The 17924-nt window shown below is 43.4% G+C and overlaps 1 protein-coding gene across 3 annotated transcripts in view; it reads left to right on the plus strand.

Annotated features, from left to right (window-relative positions):
• Positions 1-17924, plus strand: part of ghrb (growth hormone receptor b) — a 45456-nt gene that overhangs the window by 17136 nt on the left and 10396 nt on the right. For all 3 annotated transcript variants that reach the window (XM_084324683.1, XM_084324685.1, XM_084324684.1), the window contains exons 3-5: positions 4390-4528; positions 6835-7013; positions 8523-8701. In XM_084324683.1, coding sequence (XP_084180809.1) covers positions 4390-4528; positions 6835-7013; positions 8523-8701 — 497 coding nt within the window. The remainder of the gene's footprint in view (positions 1-4389; positions 4529-6834; positions 7014-8522; positions 8702-17924) is intronic.

A 17924-nucleotide genomic window follows, 5' to 3' on the forward strand; every position in this document is an offset into this window, starting at 1 on the left:
TAACACTTTAATCGCCATGGGTTAAATTCATAATTTACCATCCCTCGCCAGCTCTATTTGTCTATGGAGAAGTTCCCCTTCTTTGCAGGGCTATATGTATTGTTCACGGTGTAGCAACGTTAAACTTTTTCATTCACATATTCATACTAAAATATGGTCTAAAGTATAAGTATGTTTTTATCGTTTTCTGCAGCTTTCTTCAGAACGTGATTTATAGCCCTAAATGCATTATATTGATGATCAAATACAGTTTGGTAGGAATCTGTGCGAGATAAAAAATTTCAACTGGACGTGGTTCTAGAAATTTCTACGCATCATCTGATGATGACCGGATGGGCGGGGGATCGCTTATAATTCCGTGGGCAGCGTTAGATGATTCATCCAGATTGGGTCATATGTTCATCAGATCAGTTAGTATAGAAGACGTTAGAAAATAACGCTGAATCTTACTGTGGCTTCCTCACGCCGCTGGCAGATGAGCGTGGAACAGATTTTTTTCTATTATGGGATGGAGAAATGCCCGATCCATTTCCAGGTTGTATAATAGTATATACGTCCAAATCATGTTGTTTTTTCGAGTTATTTGCACCGATCGATGTTCACTGTGTCAATACGGAGTCTCTCTAACGATAGCGAGTGGCCGGACCACATATGGATGAGCACTACCGGTTCAAAGGTTAATTTCCGGTTGGCGATCTGCCGATCGGCCACCAGATGGCGCTCTTGAACCGCTAGAGAGTTGAGAGGAGATCAGCAGTGTGTCTCAGGGCTCCGGAAAGGAAATATGATTTCGATGACAGATTTTTGAAATATTGACATCAAAGACGAGTTACGGCGTCTTCGGCAGAATGAGCATGGCTAGGAATGACGTGAAAATTCGTCCGCGGCGATCATAGTGTTAAATTGTATTCAACACTGTAAAGTATTTTTGTTTCGTTTTTTAGTTTTCTGTTTCTTTGCTCGCATGTCATTTTAGCTATCTTATTTGTTAGCTTCATTATGCATTGTGTATTGAGTACTGACTTTTAATCATTTTGTTTTGCAACAATAATTGTTTTTTTGTGTTTTATTTTTTTATTATTTTTTAAACAAACATATAGACAAACATGACAACACACGATAAGATATGAATGAATGAATGAAAACTTTATTTAACAGATTGCAGAATGGGTACAATACAGTACGGCTCAATACCTACAATTGTTAAGGGGATGCAGACCTGAGAAAGACGTTTGTCTTGTTTCCATCAGGGTCCCCCATTTTCAATTCATATAGACATTTATGACATACACAACATACATGACATTTATGGCATAGGGACATATAGGTATTTAGTACTGATACATTTGTGACCTAAACGGTATTCAAATATACAGCACTGTTACCCCTAGATCCTGACAGAGTATATACATATGATGGGGAGGGGACTGTACATTAGGAGGGGGTGGGTGGGTGGGAGAGAAATATACATACGGCGGGGAGGGGATATATGCGGTGGGGAGGAGACTGTCTATTAGGAGGTGGTGGGGTTTTTGGGCATTTACGGTGGCCAGTTTCGAATTGCAGCCTCCCGTAGGTGCTCTTTAAGAGCGGTTTTGAATGTGGGTAGTGATTCACATTCCTTTACAGCTTTGGGTAGGGCGTTCCACATTGTTGTGGCATAATTGCGAAACGTGTTTAGTCCCTTGTTTGAGCCGAATCTGGGTTTTACATGATTTGTTGAGCTTCCTCTGGTGTAGTGGTTGTGGTATTCACTGACCTTTGGGAAGTATTTTGACATGTACATGGGTACCCCGGTCGTATAGTGTATCTTGTAGACCAGGCCCATTGCAAGTTGCTGTACTCTGTCGTCTACTCTAAGCCATCCTAGGTTGTCAAAGTGGGCAGGGGTGAGGTGGGTTCTGGGGTTCAATATACAATATATTCATATACAAGCATTATTAACAGTGCACATCCAATGAAATCACCTTATAGTTAAATGTCTTATACAGGATATACCCCCAATACCTGCTATCTAATACCCTACACACATATGCTCTAGCTCGTACCCCCCCCTCCCGGACCCCCCATTGGATAATCCATCCATTATAACTCGCTCCTAACCAGACACTACCATTATATGCTAGCTTTTATTATCTCCACCACTTCTAACCACATTGTCATTTTGGATTCATTGAGACCCAAAATTCTAGCTGTAGATATTTCTTGATAAATCACATCGAGATATGTAATAATCCAGACCTTTCGGCACATTTTTTCCGGTTGGAACCATCGTGATGCTATCAGCTTTTTAGCCACTGTGATACCCGATAAAACCAATCTCTTTAGCTGTGGATTTACTGCATACTCAAAAACATCATTCAGCAGTAGTACAGAGGGGTGTACAGGTATATTCAGAGTTAAGAGATTTGATAATTGCTGGGTCACCTCTTTCCAGAATATTTTAACTGGTGGGCAGTCCCAGTACATGTGCATAAATGTCCCCTCGTCCCCATTTGTACATAAGGAGCATTTGGAGTCTTGTTTAAGACAATAATTGTTTTTGTATGTTTTTTTGTGTGCACCCCAGGAAGACTAGCTGGTTGCTATGGCACCAGCTAATGGGGATCCTTAATAAAATAAAATCAAATATGGCGTATATCCAGATTGCAGGAGGCTGCAATATTTGATTGCGAAATGTGTGTCAAAATATCATCGTAAATCAAGTATTGTGGTGTTGCAGAAATGCCCTGGTCTATAAATAGTATTCTAGTCAAACTTAAGAAAACATCTTTGTTTGGTACAGATCACCACACAAATCCAACCACATTTTAAACAATGACCAATTTGACAAATGAAAACAATGACAAAAAAAATAAAAATAAAAAAAAAACACCATTCGCTCTAATGTCCTGAATCATATCGCAGTTGACTTATTGCAAACCTCACCTTTTTTTCTTGATCCTCCAATCACAACTATTTATTGCTTCCCTCGGGGCAAGCAACAGCTGTGATTGGAGGATCAGGAAATGAGGGCAGGGTTTGAGATAGGTTAACAATATCGTTCAGCGCTATACGCCACAGGGGATGAGTCACCACACACACACACACACACATACAGTACACGCATTCACACACCAAGCACGTTTCTCTCATGTTCATTAATCAAAGTAAATTGACCAGTGACGACACCCTTCAGCATAGCCCAGTGGCGGGTTGATCATTCTCTTAATTCTGTGTTTAGCACAATTCCAAGGAGGAGCCGAGAACCTGGTAAACAGGTTATTTTTAACCCTAGCCCCCTTGAAGGTTCCGCTTATTACGCCAGTGGTAGCCATCCACAGCTGTCCATTCTGTCCCCATGCACGCTTCCTGGTATTCAGCCTGGCGCTCTGTTGTTGTTCCTCTGCCTGGTGTTGATGAGGCTATTATAACTGACGGACAGCTCTCTCTCTCCGCGCTGGTGGCGGCGCATCGTTGCATATGGATGGTAATTGATCAGAGTGCCGCCTCCCAGGGATTGTGACCAGCAAGCAGTGTTGTTTACTTGTAACAGAATGCAAAAAGACAAATACCTCTTTTTGCTCCTGTTTGTTTGGTGCTTGTGTACTTCGGGCGAGACGTGCACAGCTAATGACTGCATTCACAGGACATATATATATATATAAATGTGTATATATTATATATATATATATATATATATGTAATATAGTGGTGTTTACTCAACAGAATGGAAAGACAAATACCTCTTTTTGCTCCTGTTTGTTTGGTGCTTGTGAAAGGTGCACAGCTAATGAAGGCATTCACTGAACATATATATATATAATATGTATATATATATATATACACACCTATAGCAGCTAAGAGTTATTCTATATATATTATGGTTTCTCTCTTCTCTGCCAAACTGAGCTGAGAGATACGTGTATACTGTTGCATGTGTAGCTCATTAGCACTTTGCTCAGGACAGAATCTGTTCTCGGTTTGCAAAAACCTCTGATTTTCTCACTGGGAAGCGCAGTTACGTGGCCTGGCAGTGAGCAGCACCTACACGGTGTACTCTCTGTGTGCGAGTGTTTTTCTGAGGACTGATAAAGCAAACGGTTTCCACGAAAGCAAGTTGATTGGCAGTAAACTCTCTGGCAGCGGCTCACATATCTGGAGTGGAACAGAGAGAGACTTCCAGGAAAAGGCAGCTGTCTGCCCCGCAGCTACTCGGCTGCTTCCAGGAGTTCTGTTACGGTCATTATTCCTCAGCGATGAGGTGGAGCTCTCACACCCTTGAAAATTATTGTGGTTGCTACTTTCTGCAAGTTTCTACAGGACATAAACAACCATATAGGAGTAATGAATGTAATTTTTTTTTTTATAATTTGTCAAATCTGTCTCTCTCTCTCTCTCCCTTTCTAGGCCTCCCCCAGATACGCCCCCAACTCACAGGCTGCTTCTCTGCTGACATGGCGACTTTCCGCTGCAGATGGAATGTCGGAACATTCCAGAACCTCTCTGACCCCGGGAATCTCCGGCTATTCTACTACATCAATAAAATGTGAGGGACCCCAAGTAGTCATCATAACTGATTTTTTCTTCCTTTACATTTAATGTACGTATATCTTATGAAGCGGTTATAGTTACAGGTGTAATACAACATTACCTTTCTTTGGTCAAGCCCTGGTAGCTTTGAAAACATTTGGAAATCCACATTAAAGAACTTACCGGTAGCTGTGTTCAAAGATCTTTCTGAAAGCTCCTTCCTGCCTACATTGTTCTTTTATCACTTTTATTAATTCAGAAGTGTATGAAAGGTGAATTCTGCCATTAAACGTTGCTGAGTCATCTATTGAATACTTTCATATAATCTGCTTTCAATCATAACTTGTCCACTGCTGTAACAGCTAGGGCTGGGTACCATAACCGATACCGGTACCAGTACCAGTTCCTGGAATTCGGTATCGGTACTTAAAGGAACACACCAACTTTTTGGGAAATTTGCTTATTTGCCATTTACCCTGGAGTTAGACAAGCAGATACATACCCTTTTCTTATCTGTGCATGCATTAGGCTTAGGGAACAGCCGCACCATTAGCCTAGCTTAGCGTCATTCGCTGGAAGTAGGTGTGCCAGTGTAGCCTAGTTCCCAACAGTCACGAAATACACTCCAAATACAACTCCAAAACGTTCCTGTAAACATGTTGTGACCTGTGTATTTACCACGTGGAGAAATAAAAATAAATAATTAGACATTTTCGTTTTGTAAGCAGATTTTACTCTGAACAATTTTTTGCCGAACCAATGCTGCCTGCAGTGATTTCGTCACCTCAAAAGCCCTGTTGTTTTTTGGGAACTAGGCTACACTGGCACACCTACTTCCAGTGAATGACGCTAAGCTAGGCTAGCTGTCTAACCCCAGGGTAGATGGCAAATAAGCTAATTTCCCAAAAAGTTGGCGTGTTCCTTAACTCTCTCGGTAATAACAAAATAATTGATTTCAGTTGTAAAAAATAAGTCCAAACTTCTCAATTTCAACATCGTGTTGTAACACACCACACAAAATAAATTGCATTATCATGTGTTGTGTTTTTAAATGTTTGAATATCAACATTATCTGGCCATCCTCTGTAAATATTATCAAACTCCTGACCTCGTCTGGTCTTTCCAAAGACCCAAGAGACGGGACAGTAATATATATATATTTGTGGAAAAGGCTCCATCTTGTCTAGCATATTACACTCTCATACTAAACATGTAAAGGTACTGAAATTTGGTAACGATTTGATCTAGCATACCCTTAAAGGTACCGAGTTCGGTACACAACCCTAGTCACAGCACAAGTACACATGTGCTTTTGTGGCCATTGGGTTTGATTGATTGATTGATTGAAAACTTTATTAACAGATTGCAAAATGCGTACAATACAGTACGGCTCAATACACACAATTGCTAATGGGATGCAGACCAGAGAAAGACTTTCGTCTTGTTTACATCAGGGTCCCCCATTTTCCATTCATAATGACATTTATGACATACACAACATACAAATATACAGATATATATCATGACATTTATGACATACATGACATACAGATATACAGTACTGTTACATTTATGACATACAAGATATACAAATATACAGTACTGTTTAACAGAGATCCTAACAGGAAATATATACATTCGAGGCGGAGGAAACTGTACATTAGGAGGGGGTTGGGTGGGTGGGTGATTGATTGATTGATTGATTGAAAATTGCAGAATGGGTACAATACACAGTACAGCTGAATACACACAATTGTTAAGGGGATGCAGACCAGAGAAAGACTTTCGTCTTGTTTACATCAGGGTCCCCCATTTTCAATCTAGACATTTATGACATACCATATCTACAAATACAGTACTGTTTGTGATACAAAAAGGGTCTAATTGATTATGCCACATTGATGTGGCATAATTGCTAAACGTGTTTAGTCCCTTGTTTAAGCCGAATCTGGGTTTAACATGATTTGTGGAGCTCCCTCTGGTGTCATGTGTTGACGAGGCAAAAGTTCTACAGCGTTTTAACTTTGCTTGGAGAGCAGCGGCCCTGCTTTATCCATTAGTTAATGATCAACATATTCCTCTGTGTCCCACAACTTATTTCACAACTTATTACTCAGCACCTGAGTAAACAGATTCTTTTGAAAACAAGTCTTTCTTCTCGCCATTTTTCTTCTCAAATTAGCTTTTTCATTTCCACAGAAAATAAATGTAAAAACAATTAAGGTTTTGAGTCATTTACATTTAGTACAGTCAGTCAGTAAATCTCCAACGACTGCATGCAGCCTATTAGACCCGTGTCGTTTCTCCCCCCCCCCCTTACAGAGGCACGCATGTCAATCCCAAAGAGTGGAGCGAGTGTCCTCACTACAGCGCCAACAGGGCCAACGAGTGCTTCTTCAACCAGAACCACACATCCATCTGGACCTACTACAGCGTGCAGCTTCGCTCGCGGAACCAGGACGTCCTCTACGCCGAAGACTTCTTCCACGTTAATGACATTGGTGAGTCCATTTCAATGTATTCATTATCACCCCTCGAATACGTTATGTATGAACTAACTGAAGCAGTGTTCTTCCTGGCTTTTAATAGGGTTTTAGGAGGTAATATCACCAGTGGGGTCAGACTTGCACGATAACGGGGGGAGGTTGAAGTCTCTCTATAGATAGATAAGATACTTTATTGATCCCCTTTGGTAAAATCAGGTATCCAGTAGCTCATCAGTCAAACGGTACAGGTGACAAACGTTAAAATAGACATAAAATGGACAAACAATAAAAGAGTCAAACAAGTTCAAATGTTAAAGGAGCAAAGCAACGGGGTGGACAAACAATAAAGTCAGAACTTATGGATGCCCCGATCACGTTTTTTGCCACCGATCACAGATCGTCTATGAGCCATATCGACCGATACACTGCAGATACCGATCGTTTTTGGTTTTGTTATCCAGATCCGGACCGAACCACAACTGTCTCTGGACTCTGAGCAAATTATACTTTTCATATGTATTATCTGTATTATGTGCGAGACAGCGCCAACATGCAACAAGTTAAAATTCTCCGCTATATCCACTACAAGCAGCGTCTGTGCATGTCCGTCCGACTGCTCCACTGTCTGTGTGTCTGTCTACTCTGCTTTGGTCCAATCACATTCCCCCACCCAGAGTCTGCGAATCAGAGGCAGAGTAGGGCGGGTCTTCACGGAACGCTTGTTGTCTCTTTCAGCGACCGGCTGGGAGAGTGTAGCGGGGCTGAGAGAGTACTCGTCTCGACTACACTTAATGGCACTTAAACCCCTATGAATTCCACGACTTTTCTTGTGATCGCCTTAGCCTTCTGACTATCATGGTTATACGCACAGGTGCTCTCTAAAGTGGTTTGCGGTAGCAGCCGCTTTGGTTTTTTCTCTGCCTTTTTCTTTGTACTCTCCGCGGTAAGCTTAACGAACTCTCCATGCTCCTCTGGGTGATGGGACTTCAAGTGTCTTATTCAATTTGTTGTGTTGAAACTTTTTACATTGCTTCCCCCACGAGGTATTTTATCCTGGCATACATTGCAGATGGCATTTGTTGCATCTGTCTCAGACACTTTGTAATAGTTCCACACCGCCGACATGTTTTAGGTTAGTTAACATGCGACAATGACACCAACTCCGCTGAGAATTGGCTCATGTTTTTCGCGTCATCGATCGGTTTCCGCAATCGGCGACTAGAAAGCATTATCGGAATTCCCCAATCTCATATTCATACTGACTATCGGCCGATACCGAACGCCGGCCGATCGATCGGGGCATCCCTAGTTAAAAGTAAAAAATCAATGAGGTGGACAAACAATGTCAGAACTTAAGTTAAAAAGAGGTAAACCCATTACTTAGCTTAGTTTCAATGCCCAAATTGAAAACCCTGCAATGCGGACAAGTCGTCATTCATCAAGACTGATCTCCTTGACTTTGTGTTGAGGACGTGTAAAACTGTGCCAAGTTGTCAACACTGTTTTTATCATCATCTGCTCCAGTGCGACCTGATCCCCCAGTTGGCCTGAACTGGACTCTGTTGAATGTGGGCCTGACCGGGAGCCACTTTGACATCATCGTGGCCTGGGAGCCACCGGAGTCTGCGGACGTGCAGACGGGGTGGATGAGGCTGCAGTACGAGGTTCAGTACCGCGTGGTCAACTCAACCCTGTGGAAAGTGGTGGGTGTTTATTTGTCAAAGATCTGTTTTCCTTTAGTTGTTAACTTGTTACCATATAATGTAATACATTTTAGTTGAAGCTGTGACATAATAATAATAATAATAATAATAATAATAATAATAATAATAATAATAATAATAATAATTATTATTATTATTATTATTATTATTATTATTATTATTATTATTATTATTATTATTATTATTATTATTATTATTATTATTATTATTATTATTATTTTTCTTTTTTACTAGTACTTGAAATGCACCTCTATAGACATTGGGCCTCATTCACAAAGCGATATAAGAACAGATTTCCTCTTATTTTGTTCTTAACTAGAATTTTTTCTTATTTTGTTCTTACCTGGGATTCAGCAAGGTTTTCTTAGTTTTGCTTTTCTCTTAGGCAAGACCACTTTATAAGAGTGGTCGAGAGCACTCTTACCCAGATAAGAAACTCTTACCCAGATAAGAAACTCTTACCCAGATAAGAAACTCTTACCCAGATAAGAAAAAGAAAAAAAGCCTACCATTGGTCAATTGCCCCCAAATACGACTTTAAAAACCTGGAACTTATTGTGTGCGTTCTGCTTCTGAACTGTATACGTGCGAAATGAATCATTCCAGCAAAGTAGGCTTCTATTATTCTAATGACTTGTTTTATTAGGTATTATAGTAGTATTTCCTCCTACTGTAGAACATGACATATTAGCATGACATCTCATTTAGTAATGTCAATACTGAACTACTGCATGATTGGCTCTTCATTATGCCTTTAATACATACATACACACACACACACACACACACACACACACACACACACACACACACACACACACACACACACACACACACACACACACACACACACACACACACACACAGAGAGAAATACAGCTTTATTTAAATGCCAATTTAGTTTAAAAAAAAAGGTTATTGCATTTCTGTAAACTTTTAAAGGTATACAAAATACTGCTATGGATGTCAAATGTAATGAAGTCAAGTTTATTTGTTAACCATTATGAAGGTTGTCTCAAAAGGCTTCACAGGCCCACATTACAATGGAACAAGACCAACAAAACCTTAATATGAAAAAGATAAGAAACCTTAGGATCCTCCCAACCAGGATAATACTTTTTTAGTACACTTCTATTTTAACTATACATTGAGTACAATAGAGTGCTATTATTTCTTCACAAGGCTTCACTTTTAACAATATAGGCAGTGCCAGCGGCCATCAGGCTCCATGGACATGGACTGCTGCCAGCAGCTGGAGAACTAATGGCTGCAGAAATCGAGAATTATTAGGAATGTCTGACCACTAAGTGTGTCTGACTCTTAACCACCAAAACCTGCATGGACTACAAGTTATATCATGCCAGTTAGGGTACAGACTCTTGCTTGCACCTTATGTACCGGTATACTTTTATTTTTATTTTTATTTCATTTTTGGATGAAAGGCACAGGTACAGGCATACAATGCACATAAAACATAATTTTAATTATTTGCCAACTACAAGCATTGGCTTGCCCCTTGCCTCATTTAAAATAAAAAATCCTACCCCCAAACCCCTGCACCAACCACCGTTGACTTATTATAATAATCCCCCCCACCTCGTCATAGGCTTGAAAAGAAAAATAATTGAGCAAAGATTTCAACAAAGACCAAAAAGAAAAGAAAAAAAGGGGATTATACAGATATAATTAGTTATGTCATGCTAGTTATATAGTAGAGGTCCTAACTTGATAGAGAATAGGTTTATGGTTCCAGCTATCTATTGTTTGATAGTTTGCACCATTTAATCTAGCTGTAGAAAGCTCCATTGTTACAACATCAGCTAATAACTGTTTCCACAGTGATTAAAGGGCAGAGAATGTGGAGCTTGCCATCGCAGTGCCAAAAAAATATTTGCAGCGGTACTTCCTGCCAGCCAAAATCGTCTCTGAACAATACTTAAAGCTAAAGAATCATCATTAAGGAGCAATCATTTGGGACAACAGGGAATATGTTTTTGTAATACTTTAGATAGATAATTAGTTATCTGTTCCCAGAAACTTTTGACTGTGGGGCATTCCCACATCATATGTGTAAAAGTACCAGTAGTATTTAGAGAACAACGTGTACAGTTTGGTGAAATAGCACGTCTCATTCTATAAGCTTTCTGGGGGGTTAAATATGTTTTATGGACAAAATTGAAATGAATCTGCTGATGATTTGGGTTTCGTGATGCCATAATAATATTTCCCCAAACTCTGGTCCAATTGATAGATTGATGGTGTTCTAATCCCAATTCTGTGCTCCACGATTGGATAACGGGTATTAACGAAGTACATCTTTGTGATAGATCTCTATAAATTATAGAAACTTGACCTTTGGACAGACCTGCAGTTTTTTTAGAGAAAGTAACTAAGGGGTGAGTAGTTGGTTTGGTCCATGTGTAACGGATATGTGCCGCGATAGTGTGACTACGGCACATAGAAGTAAAACTCACTCCCCAGAGGCATCCAAACTGAGCGCTTAGGAGGGAATTCCTTTCTTGGCGCAGCGGTTTGTGATGCTGGCCCCGGTGCGGACGCCCGGGGTTCGACTCCCACTCAAGGCATGGTCGAAGTAGTGGCAGGTTCAGCGTTGAACCGGCTACAGTGGTGCCGTGACCCGGATGCCTTGGGTGGTGTGAGTTTAGGGGGGGTGAATGTAACGGATATGTGCCGCGATAGTGTGACTACGGCACATAGAAGTAAAACTCACTCCCCAGAGGCATCCAAACTGAGCGCTTAGGAGGGAATTCCTTCAATATCTGTGAAGACAATGTCTTGTAAACGAATCGGTGCCACAATATGTTTTTCAATATTAAGCCAGGGGGCCTCAGAATTTAAATTAAACCAACTCAACAGAGGACGAAATGATATCTTCCGTAGGAAACTTGTGTGTCACATCTTGGAAGGTTAGGATGAGTGTTGACGACGATGGGTTGATAAATCCACATCTGATATCAAGCCTTCGCAGCTCAGATCTCACCTCTTTAAATTCAGATCTTTGCTTTAGGATATCGGGATTAACGACGGGAAAAATGCTGATCTTTGCCCCATTGTAGCTTATGGATTTTGATTCTGCTGACAGCCGAACAATCTTTCTTTTGACCTCAAGGCTATTATAGCCTCGCAATCATGCACCGAGGAGCATTCTTCACGGGGCCAGTGCGATGCGCCACACAAACGACTGGAGCGGGTTCAATAATGTCTTCTCCAAACATCTCATACAGGAGCTTGGTGGTATAGGCAGTGGGGTTGCCAGCTTCAATACCAGCAGAGAGCCCGAAAATTCTTATATTAAACTTTCGGCTGTGATTCTCGAGCTGTTCTGTCTTCTGTCGTAGGCGTTTATTTTCTTCCATTATCGTATTCTGGCGACGCTCCAGCTCAGAGATTCTCACATCAGCTTCAACACTGGCCTGGTCGTGGTCATTCATTCTGTCAATACAGGACTCCATCTGGGTCTTTAGCTTATCCAGACATGTATTAACTGAAGCCAATTTAATATCCAAGGCTGAAGTGATTTCTTCTCTAACAATTTCACGCATTACCGTAGCCATTTCAGCAGTGAAAGATTTACCGTGGCGCGTGCCTTGAGCCATGGTGAACAGCAGCAGGTGGCTCGCTAAACAAACAGGTGTAGGCAATCCAGATTGTGTCGTCTTGCCCTCGTACAAGCTTTGATAGTTCAAGTTCAACGAGCTATCACACGGCAAAATATTAAAGTATTTCTCAGAACAAAGAGGTTTTAATTAATTAGTAGCAAAAGTCCATCGGAATACTTATATTTGATTAATGGGAGCAGCCCGAGAGAAGCAACCAAACGTGTCACAGCATGCCACCGGAAACAAGATCCTGTCTTTAACTTTTTATTTTTCTTATATTCAGATTGAATTATATTGTTTACACTGTTTATTTCTATATTCAGATTTTATTTGAATGCCTATATTTATGTTTTTCTTACATTACCCTGCCAATACCTGTACCTCCCCTCCCCTCCCCCATGCTGCTATGACGCCCAAATTTCCCCAAGGGGATCAATAAAGGAATATCTTATCTTATCTTATAAGTTATGGGTGTACCATATCATTCCAGTGACTTCAGAAGTGGCCATGGCCCCGTTATATTGGCATATTATCGTAATCTCCTTGCAACATGAATCCACTACAGCTTCCAAGTTGATTACTTCTCTTTATATAGAACGTGAAATACTTTTCAAGGTGACTCGTGAAAGATGAGGCAGCCACTTCAAGATTACCTCAAAGCTTGTTCTAAAGCCCTAATCATGGATTTGATCGGTATGCAAAGTCTGCACAGATTATTTAAGTCTGATTTGTAGATGGAAAATTTGTATTATTCTAACCCACTAGCTTGATTTTATTCCAGTGTTTACAAAATTATGATTGTAAGCAAGCATTTTCAGCTATAAAATACATTAAAAGCTCATATTTGAATATGTTGTATGATGTATGTTATCAAAAAATTTCTCCATTGCTATTGTAACTGAGGGGTACAATTCCCTGACTGTATTACTAGATATGATACTTACTACCACTACCTTTGTACTTAATATTCGGCCACCCAGTACACGGCATAAATATATTATCATGAACACTCTCACGTAGATGAAACGGATCCAACACAAATGTACGAATTAGAAACAGGTCTTTATTTCTACACAGCGATGGTGTGTAGAATAAGCACTTAATCACTTAATTACATTTATGAATTGAAATAGTATGCACTTTTATGGCAAGGAGTATTCGTCGGTATATCAATAGAGAATGTCCAATCTCTGAAGGCGCAGGTGGTAAATATACGACCTGGAATAGTTAAGGAATAACAGCAATGATACTTTAATGATTATACTAGATACACTAGAGGGGGTTAATCCGGTCGCTTGTAAGCCGACAGGAGTAGGGGGGGGGGGGGGGGGGTAGAATCCGGCTGCCTCGTCCGGCCAAGGGTATCCCAGGTGAACCCACTGTAGTGCCGTTCAATGCGCCGGCGATCCTTGGACCACAGATGAAAGCAGGTGGACTCTTTGTGGGCCGGCTCTCTCCGGTCCACGGGGGAGAGACATGAAGCGACCTCGTCTTGCAGAGCGTCTCCTCACCTTGCGTCCTCTCCAGGGGGGGGGGGTTCCAACACACGGCAGTGTCGGGGGTCTTTATCCATGGAATAATCAAAGTATCCAAAGCATAATCCGTGCCTGGGAAGGCGGGCTGTCGTCGGTAGAATAATCCGGTATACAGGTCCACTCGCTCGTCGGCTCTGGGGCTCCTCGGGTGCAGCTTCACATAGGGTCAACCACCCTGGGTAAGCAGCCAGTTCTCTGCCCGAAACGATGGGGTACTGACTACGGTAGTATTCTCACCGCACGAAGCACTATATATTAACAGACTATTATTAGCTTAATAGACTACGTCCAACTCGACGATATAGTGCCAAATATGACTATTCAAATATTAATATACACGATGTCTCAATACCGATGGTAGGCGAACTTGGCCTTACTCCCACACGTGGCGTCGCGGGGAGGCTTTACGTCTGTGACTCTATTGGAGGGTAAGAAACTGGACTGAAAAGGAAGTCCTACTTTAGTAGCGCAGTATATATACGCACTATGAACAAATAGTCCCATTAGTGGTGCGGTAGCCAAATTCCTACGCGGAACTAGGACTTGTTCGTACATGTCGAGCGGTACGTTTGAACTGGGTCTGAGGGGTATGGCAGCCTGGCACCAAGGTCTCGACCAATAGTAGAATGGAGACTATTATGGGATGTTCAGTAGGCTAGAATGGATATTCAATGCATATTGTACAAGGAATATACAAGGGATATCAGGGAATATTAGAGAATATACAAATACAATTAAATATATATATATAAATAAATATATATATTCGGTTTAATCTGGCCCTTCACAACAGCCACCCCCTGAATAGGTCCCAGACCTAATCAGTTAAACAGAGACAGATTAATCGCGTTGTCTATTTACACATAAGGGTTTGCTGTAGGGGTCAGTCAACTTCACAAAGTCATAGGGTTGTAGGGTCATGGTCATCATCGATTGTGTCTGGGAGTCGAGGCAGTTCTATGAGCCTTGCCACGGGACGGGTGTAAGTGCGACCCTGGACGAGCACTTCAGCTGCTCGGACCTTGCCGTCGGCACCGGTGATCACTTTGCTTACGCGGCCGGCCGGCCACATAGCTCTGGGCAGTGATTGATCAATAATCATGACGACTGTTCCTTCTGTCAAATTGTCTCTCTCCTTTACCCACTTCTGGCGGGTCTGTAGAGACGGTAGGTAGTGCAGTAGGAAACTGTTCCAAAACTTGTCGGCTAATACTTGGCTGTACCTCCACATTCGTCGGCCGTTCGCTTCTTCAGGCCGGTACATTGTCTGTGGTAATGCAGGATCTAGCCGCCCCATCAGGAGTGTGTTGGGGGTAACTGGGTCGATATCCGCCACATCACTGGAGACATATCCGAGGGGCTTCGAGTTAAGTACTCCCTCAATCTCCGTGAGGACTGTCATTAGGACTTCTTCCGCCACAGTCTGGGCCCCAAGTACTGCGTACAGGGCTGTCTTTATGGAGCGCACTTCTCGTTCCCAAGTGCCACCGAAGTGGGGTGCGTTTGGGGGGTTGAATTGGAAATCAACCTGTGCTGGAGCGAGGTGGGTCTTAAGTTCTGGGCCCATAGCTTGGAAGCTCTCTCTCAGCTCTCTTTCGCCGCCTTTGAAGTTTGTCCCATGATCGGACAATAGGGTAGACGGTCTTCCTTTCCGTGATGTGAATCTACGGAAGGCCATAAGGAATGAGTCTGTGCTCATGGTCGGGAGAAGCTCGATGTGTATCGCTCTGGTGGTCATGCATTTGAATACAATACCCCACCGCTTCTCGGTTCCTCTTCCTTTCTTTATGTGCAGCGGGCCAAAGCAGTCCATACCCGTTGAGTGGAATGGCTTGTCACCGATTCGGAGGCGACATGGAGGAAGGTCAGCCATCCTTGGTATGCTGGGCTGCGCGCGCCACTTGCGGCAGTCTAGACATGTTCGCTGGAAGCGTCGTACCGCCTCTCTTCCTTGTAGGATCCAGTAACGACGTCTGATTTCCGCGAAGACTCTTTCTGCTCCTGCGTGATGTACATCCTCATCGTATTTCTTTATAATCAGCTCGGTGACCTTGTGTCGGCTGTTCAATACGATCGGGTATTTAATGTCATCCGGTAGATTGGGGGCTCTGCGTAGGCGACCACCCACTCTGATGAGGGTATGAGCGTCGCTCTCGGGGGCCAGGTGAATTAATCTGCTGTCGGATGGGACGGGCTTTCCTCCCTGTAGACAGGCCAATTCATCGGGGAACGAGTCTCTCTGGGCTCGCTGCAGTAGAAGCAATTCTGCTTCCTCGTAGTTAGCTGCTGACATATCAGCGGGGGACTTGCACTCCGGGTGGTACCGCAGGAATGTTCTTTGTTGTGCACTCTCTATGGACGTGCAATCGTCTATGTTAGGGTCGGTGGAGGCTACGGTGCTCAATCCACAGAACACAGACTTCTTATTTTCCACCTCCTCTGGACTTGCTTCCCTCGGGATAGGCATGGGCCACTGTCCTTCCGGGAGTCTTAGGAATGCGGGGCCGTCACTGTAGACATTGCGACGGGTGAGGTCATCCAGGGGCATCCCCCGGGTGATGACGTCAGCTGGGTTCTGTTTTGTATCAACGTAGCGCCACTCTGTTTCTCCGGTTAACTCTTCGGTTAAGTCTTGAATCTCGGTGACTCTGACTCCCACGAAGACTTTGTACTTGCATGAGTCCGATTTGATCCAGGCGAGTACCGTCGTTGAATCTGACCACAGGATTGTTCTAGACACCGGTATGGTGAGCTCACGTTGGATGAGCGTGGCTAGGTGCGCTCCGGCTAGGGCTGCGCAGAGCTCTAGACGTGGGATAGATTGTTGCTTGCGTGGGGCTATTCTCGAGCGGGCGAGGACAAATGCTGTGTAGATCTCTCCCCCCTGGTCTTGGGCCCGCAAGTAGGCTACTGATCCGTATGCGACCTCTGAGGCGTCACTGAAGACGTGTAAGTCCATTTTACATGTCTCTGGCCTCACCGTGGGTGGGAAGTAGCTTCGGCGCATATTAATGCCTGGGAGTGAGTGGAGCTCCATCTCCCACTCTCTCCAGGTGGATGAAAGATGTGCGGGAATGGGGTCGTCCCAGCCCTGGTCCTTGTCCCACAATGCTCGTACAATCATTTTTGCCCTGGTGGTGTACGGTAGAATACATCCTAGCGGGTCATATTGTCGGGCGAGTGTTGTGTACACACTCCGTCTGGTGGTCGGCGCCGCCGCCGGCCTTCCCTGCTCCGTAGTCAGGGGCTTGTGTCTGTAGTGAAGCGAATCTGTTTTGAATCGCCACACCAATCCCAGGGTCATCTCCTGGGCTTCTCCCGGGATTGTAGCCATCCAGGTCTCGCTGCTGGCTGCCTTGTCCTCGGAGGAGAGGCTGCGCAGTACTTGCGGATCGCTGCTGGCCCACTGCCTGAGATCAAAGCCGCCTTTGATCAATGAGGCGCGGAGTTTAATCAGGAGAGCCTCGGCTTCTTCCTGGGTTGAAAGGCTTTGTAGACAGTTGTCTACGTAGAAGCTGTTCTTTACGCTGTGTCGGACCTCTTCGTCCGCTGCTGGGTCCTCTGCTACATGTTTCTGTAGTGCAAATGTCGCACAGCAGGGGCTGCACGTCGTTCCGAAGGGGAGGACTTCCCATTGGTAGATGGCTGGGTGCTCATCTCCTGGCTTCTCTCTCCATAGGAACCGTAACAGGGGCTTGTCCGCCTCTACTAATCTCACCTGCAGGAACATTCCTTTAATGTCCCCGCTGATGGCCACCTTTTCCTGGCGGAAGCGGAGTAGAACGCCGAGTAGGGAGGGGCCGAGTGTGGGACCGGGCAGTAACTCTTTATTCAGATTTTGGGATCCGATCTGGTAGCTGCAGTTAAATACTATGCGGTCTTTACCGTTGTGATGGACCTTGTGGTGGGGCACGTACCACGATTCAGTGGTCTGGTCAGCCTCTTTAATGTCCATCTTTGTGACGTGTCCCGCTGTGATGAGCTTCTCAATCTCAGCGCGGTATACACTCTCTTGGGCGGGGTTCTTGGCTAAGCGCCGCTCCGTGT

The sequence above is a fragment of the Notolepis coatsorum genome (genome assembly GCF_963971535.1).
Source record: "Notolepis coatsorum genome assembly, chromosome: 11".
In the NCBI taxonomy this organism is placed as follows: domain Eukaryota; kingdom Metazoa; phylum Chordata; class Actinopteri; order Aulopiformes; family Paralepididae; genus Notolepis; species Notolepis coatsorum.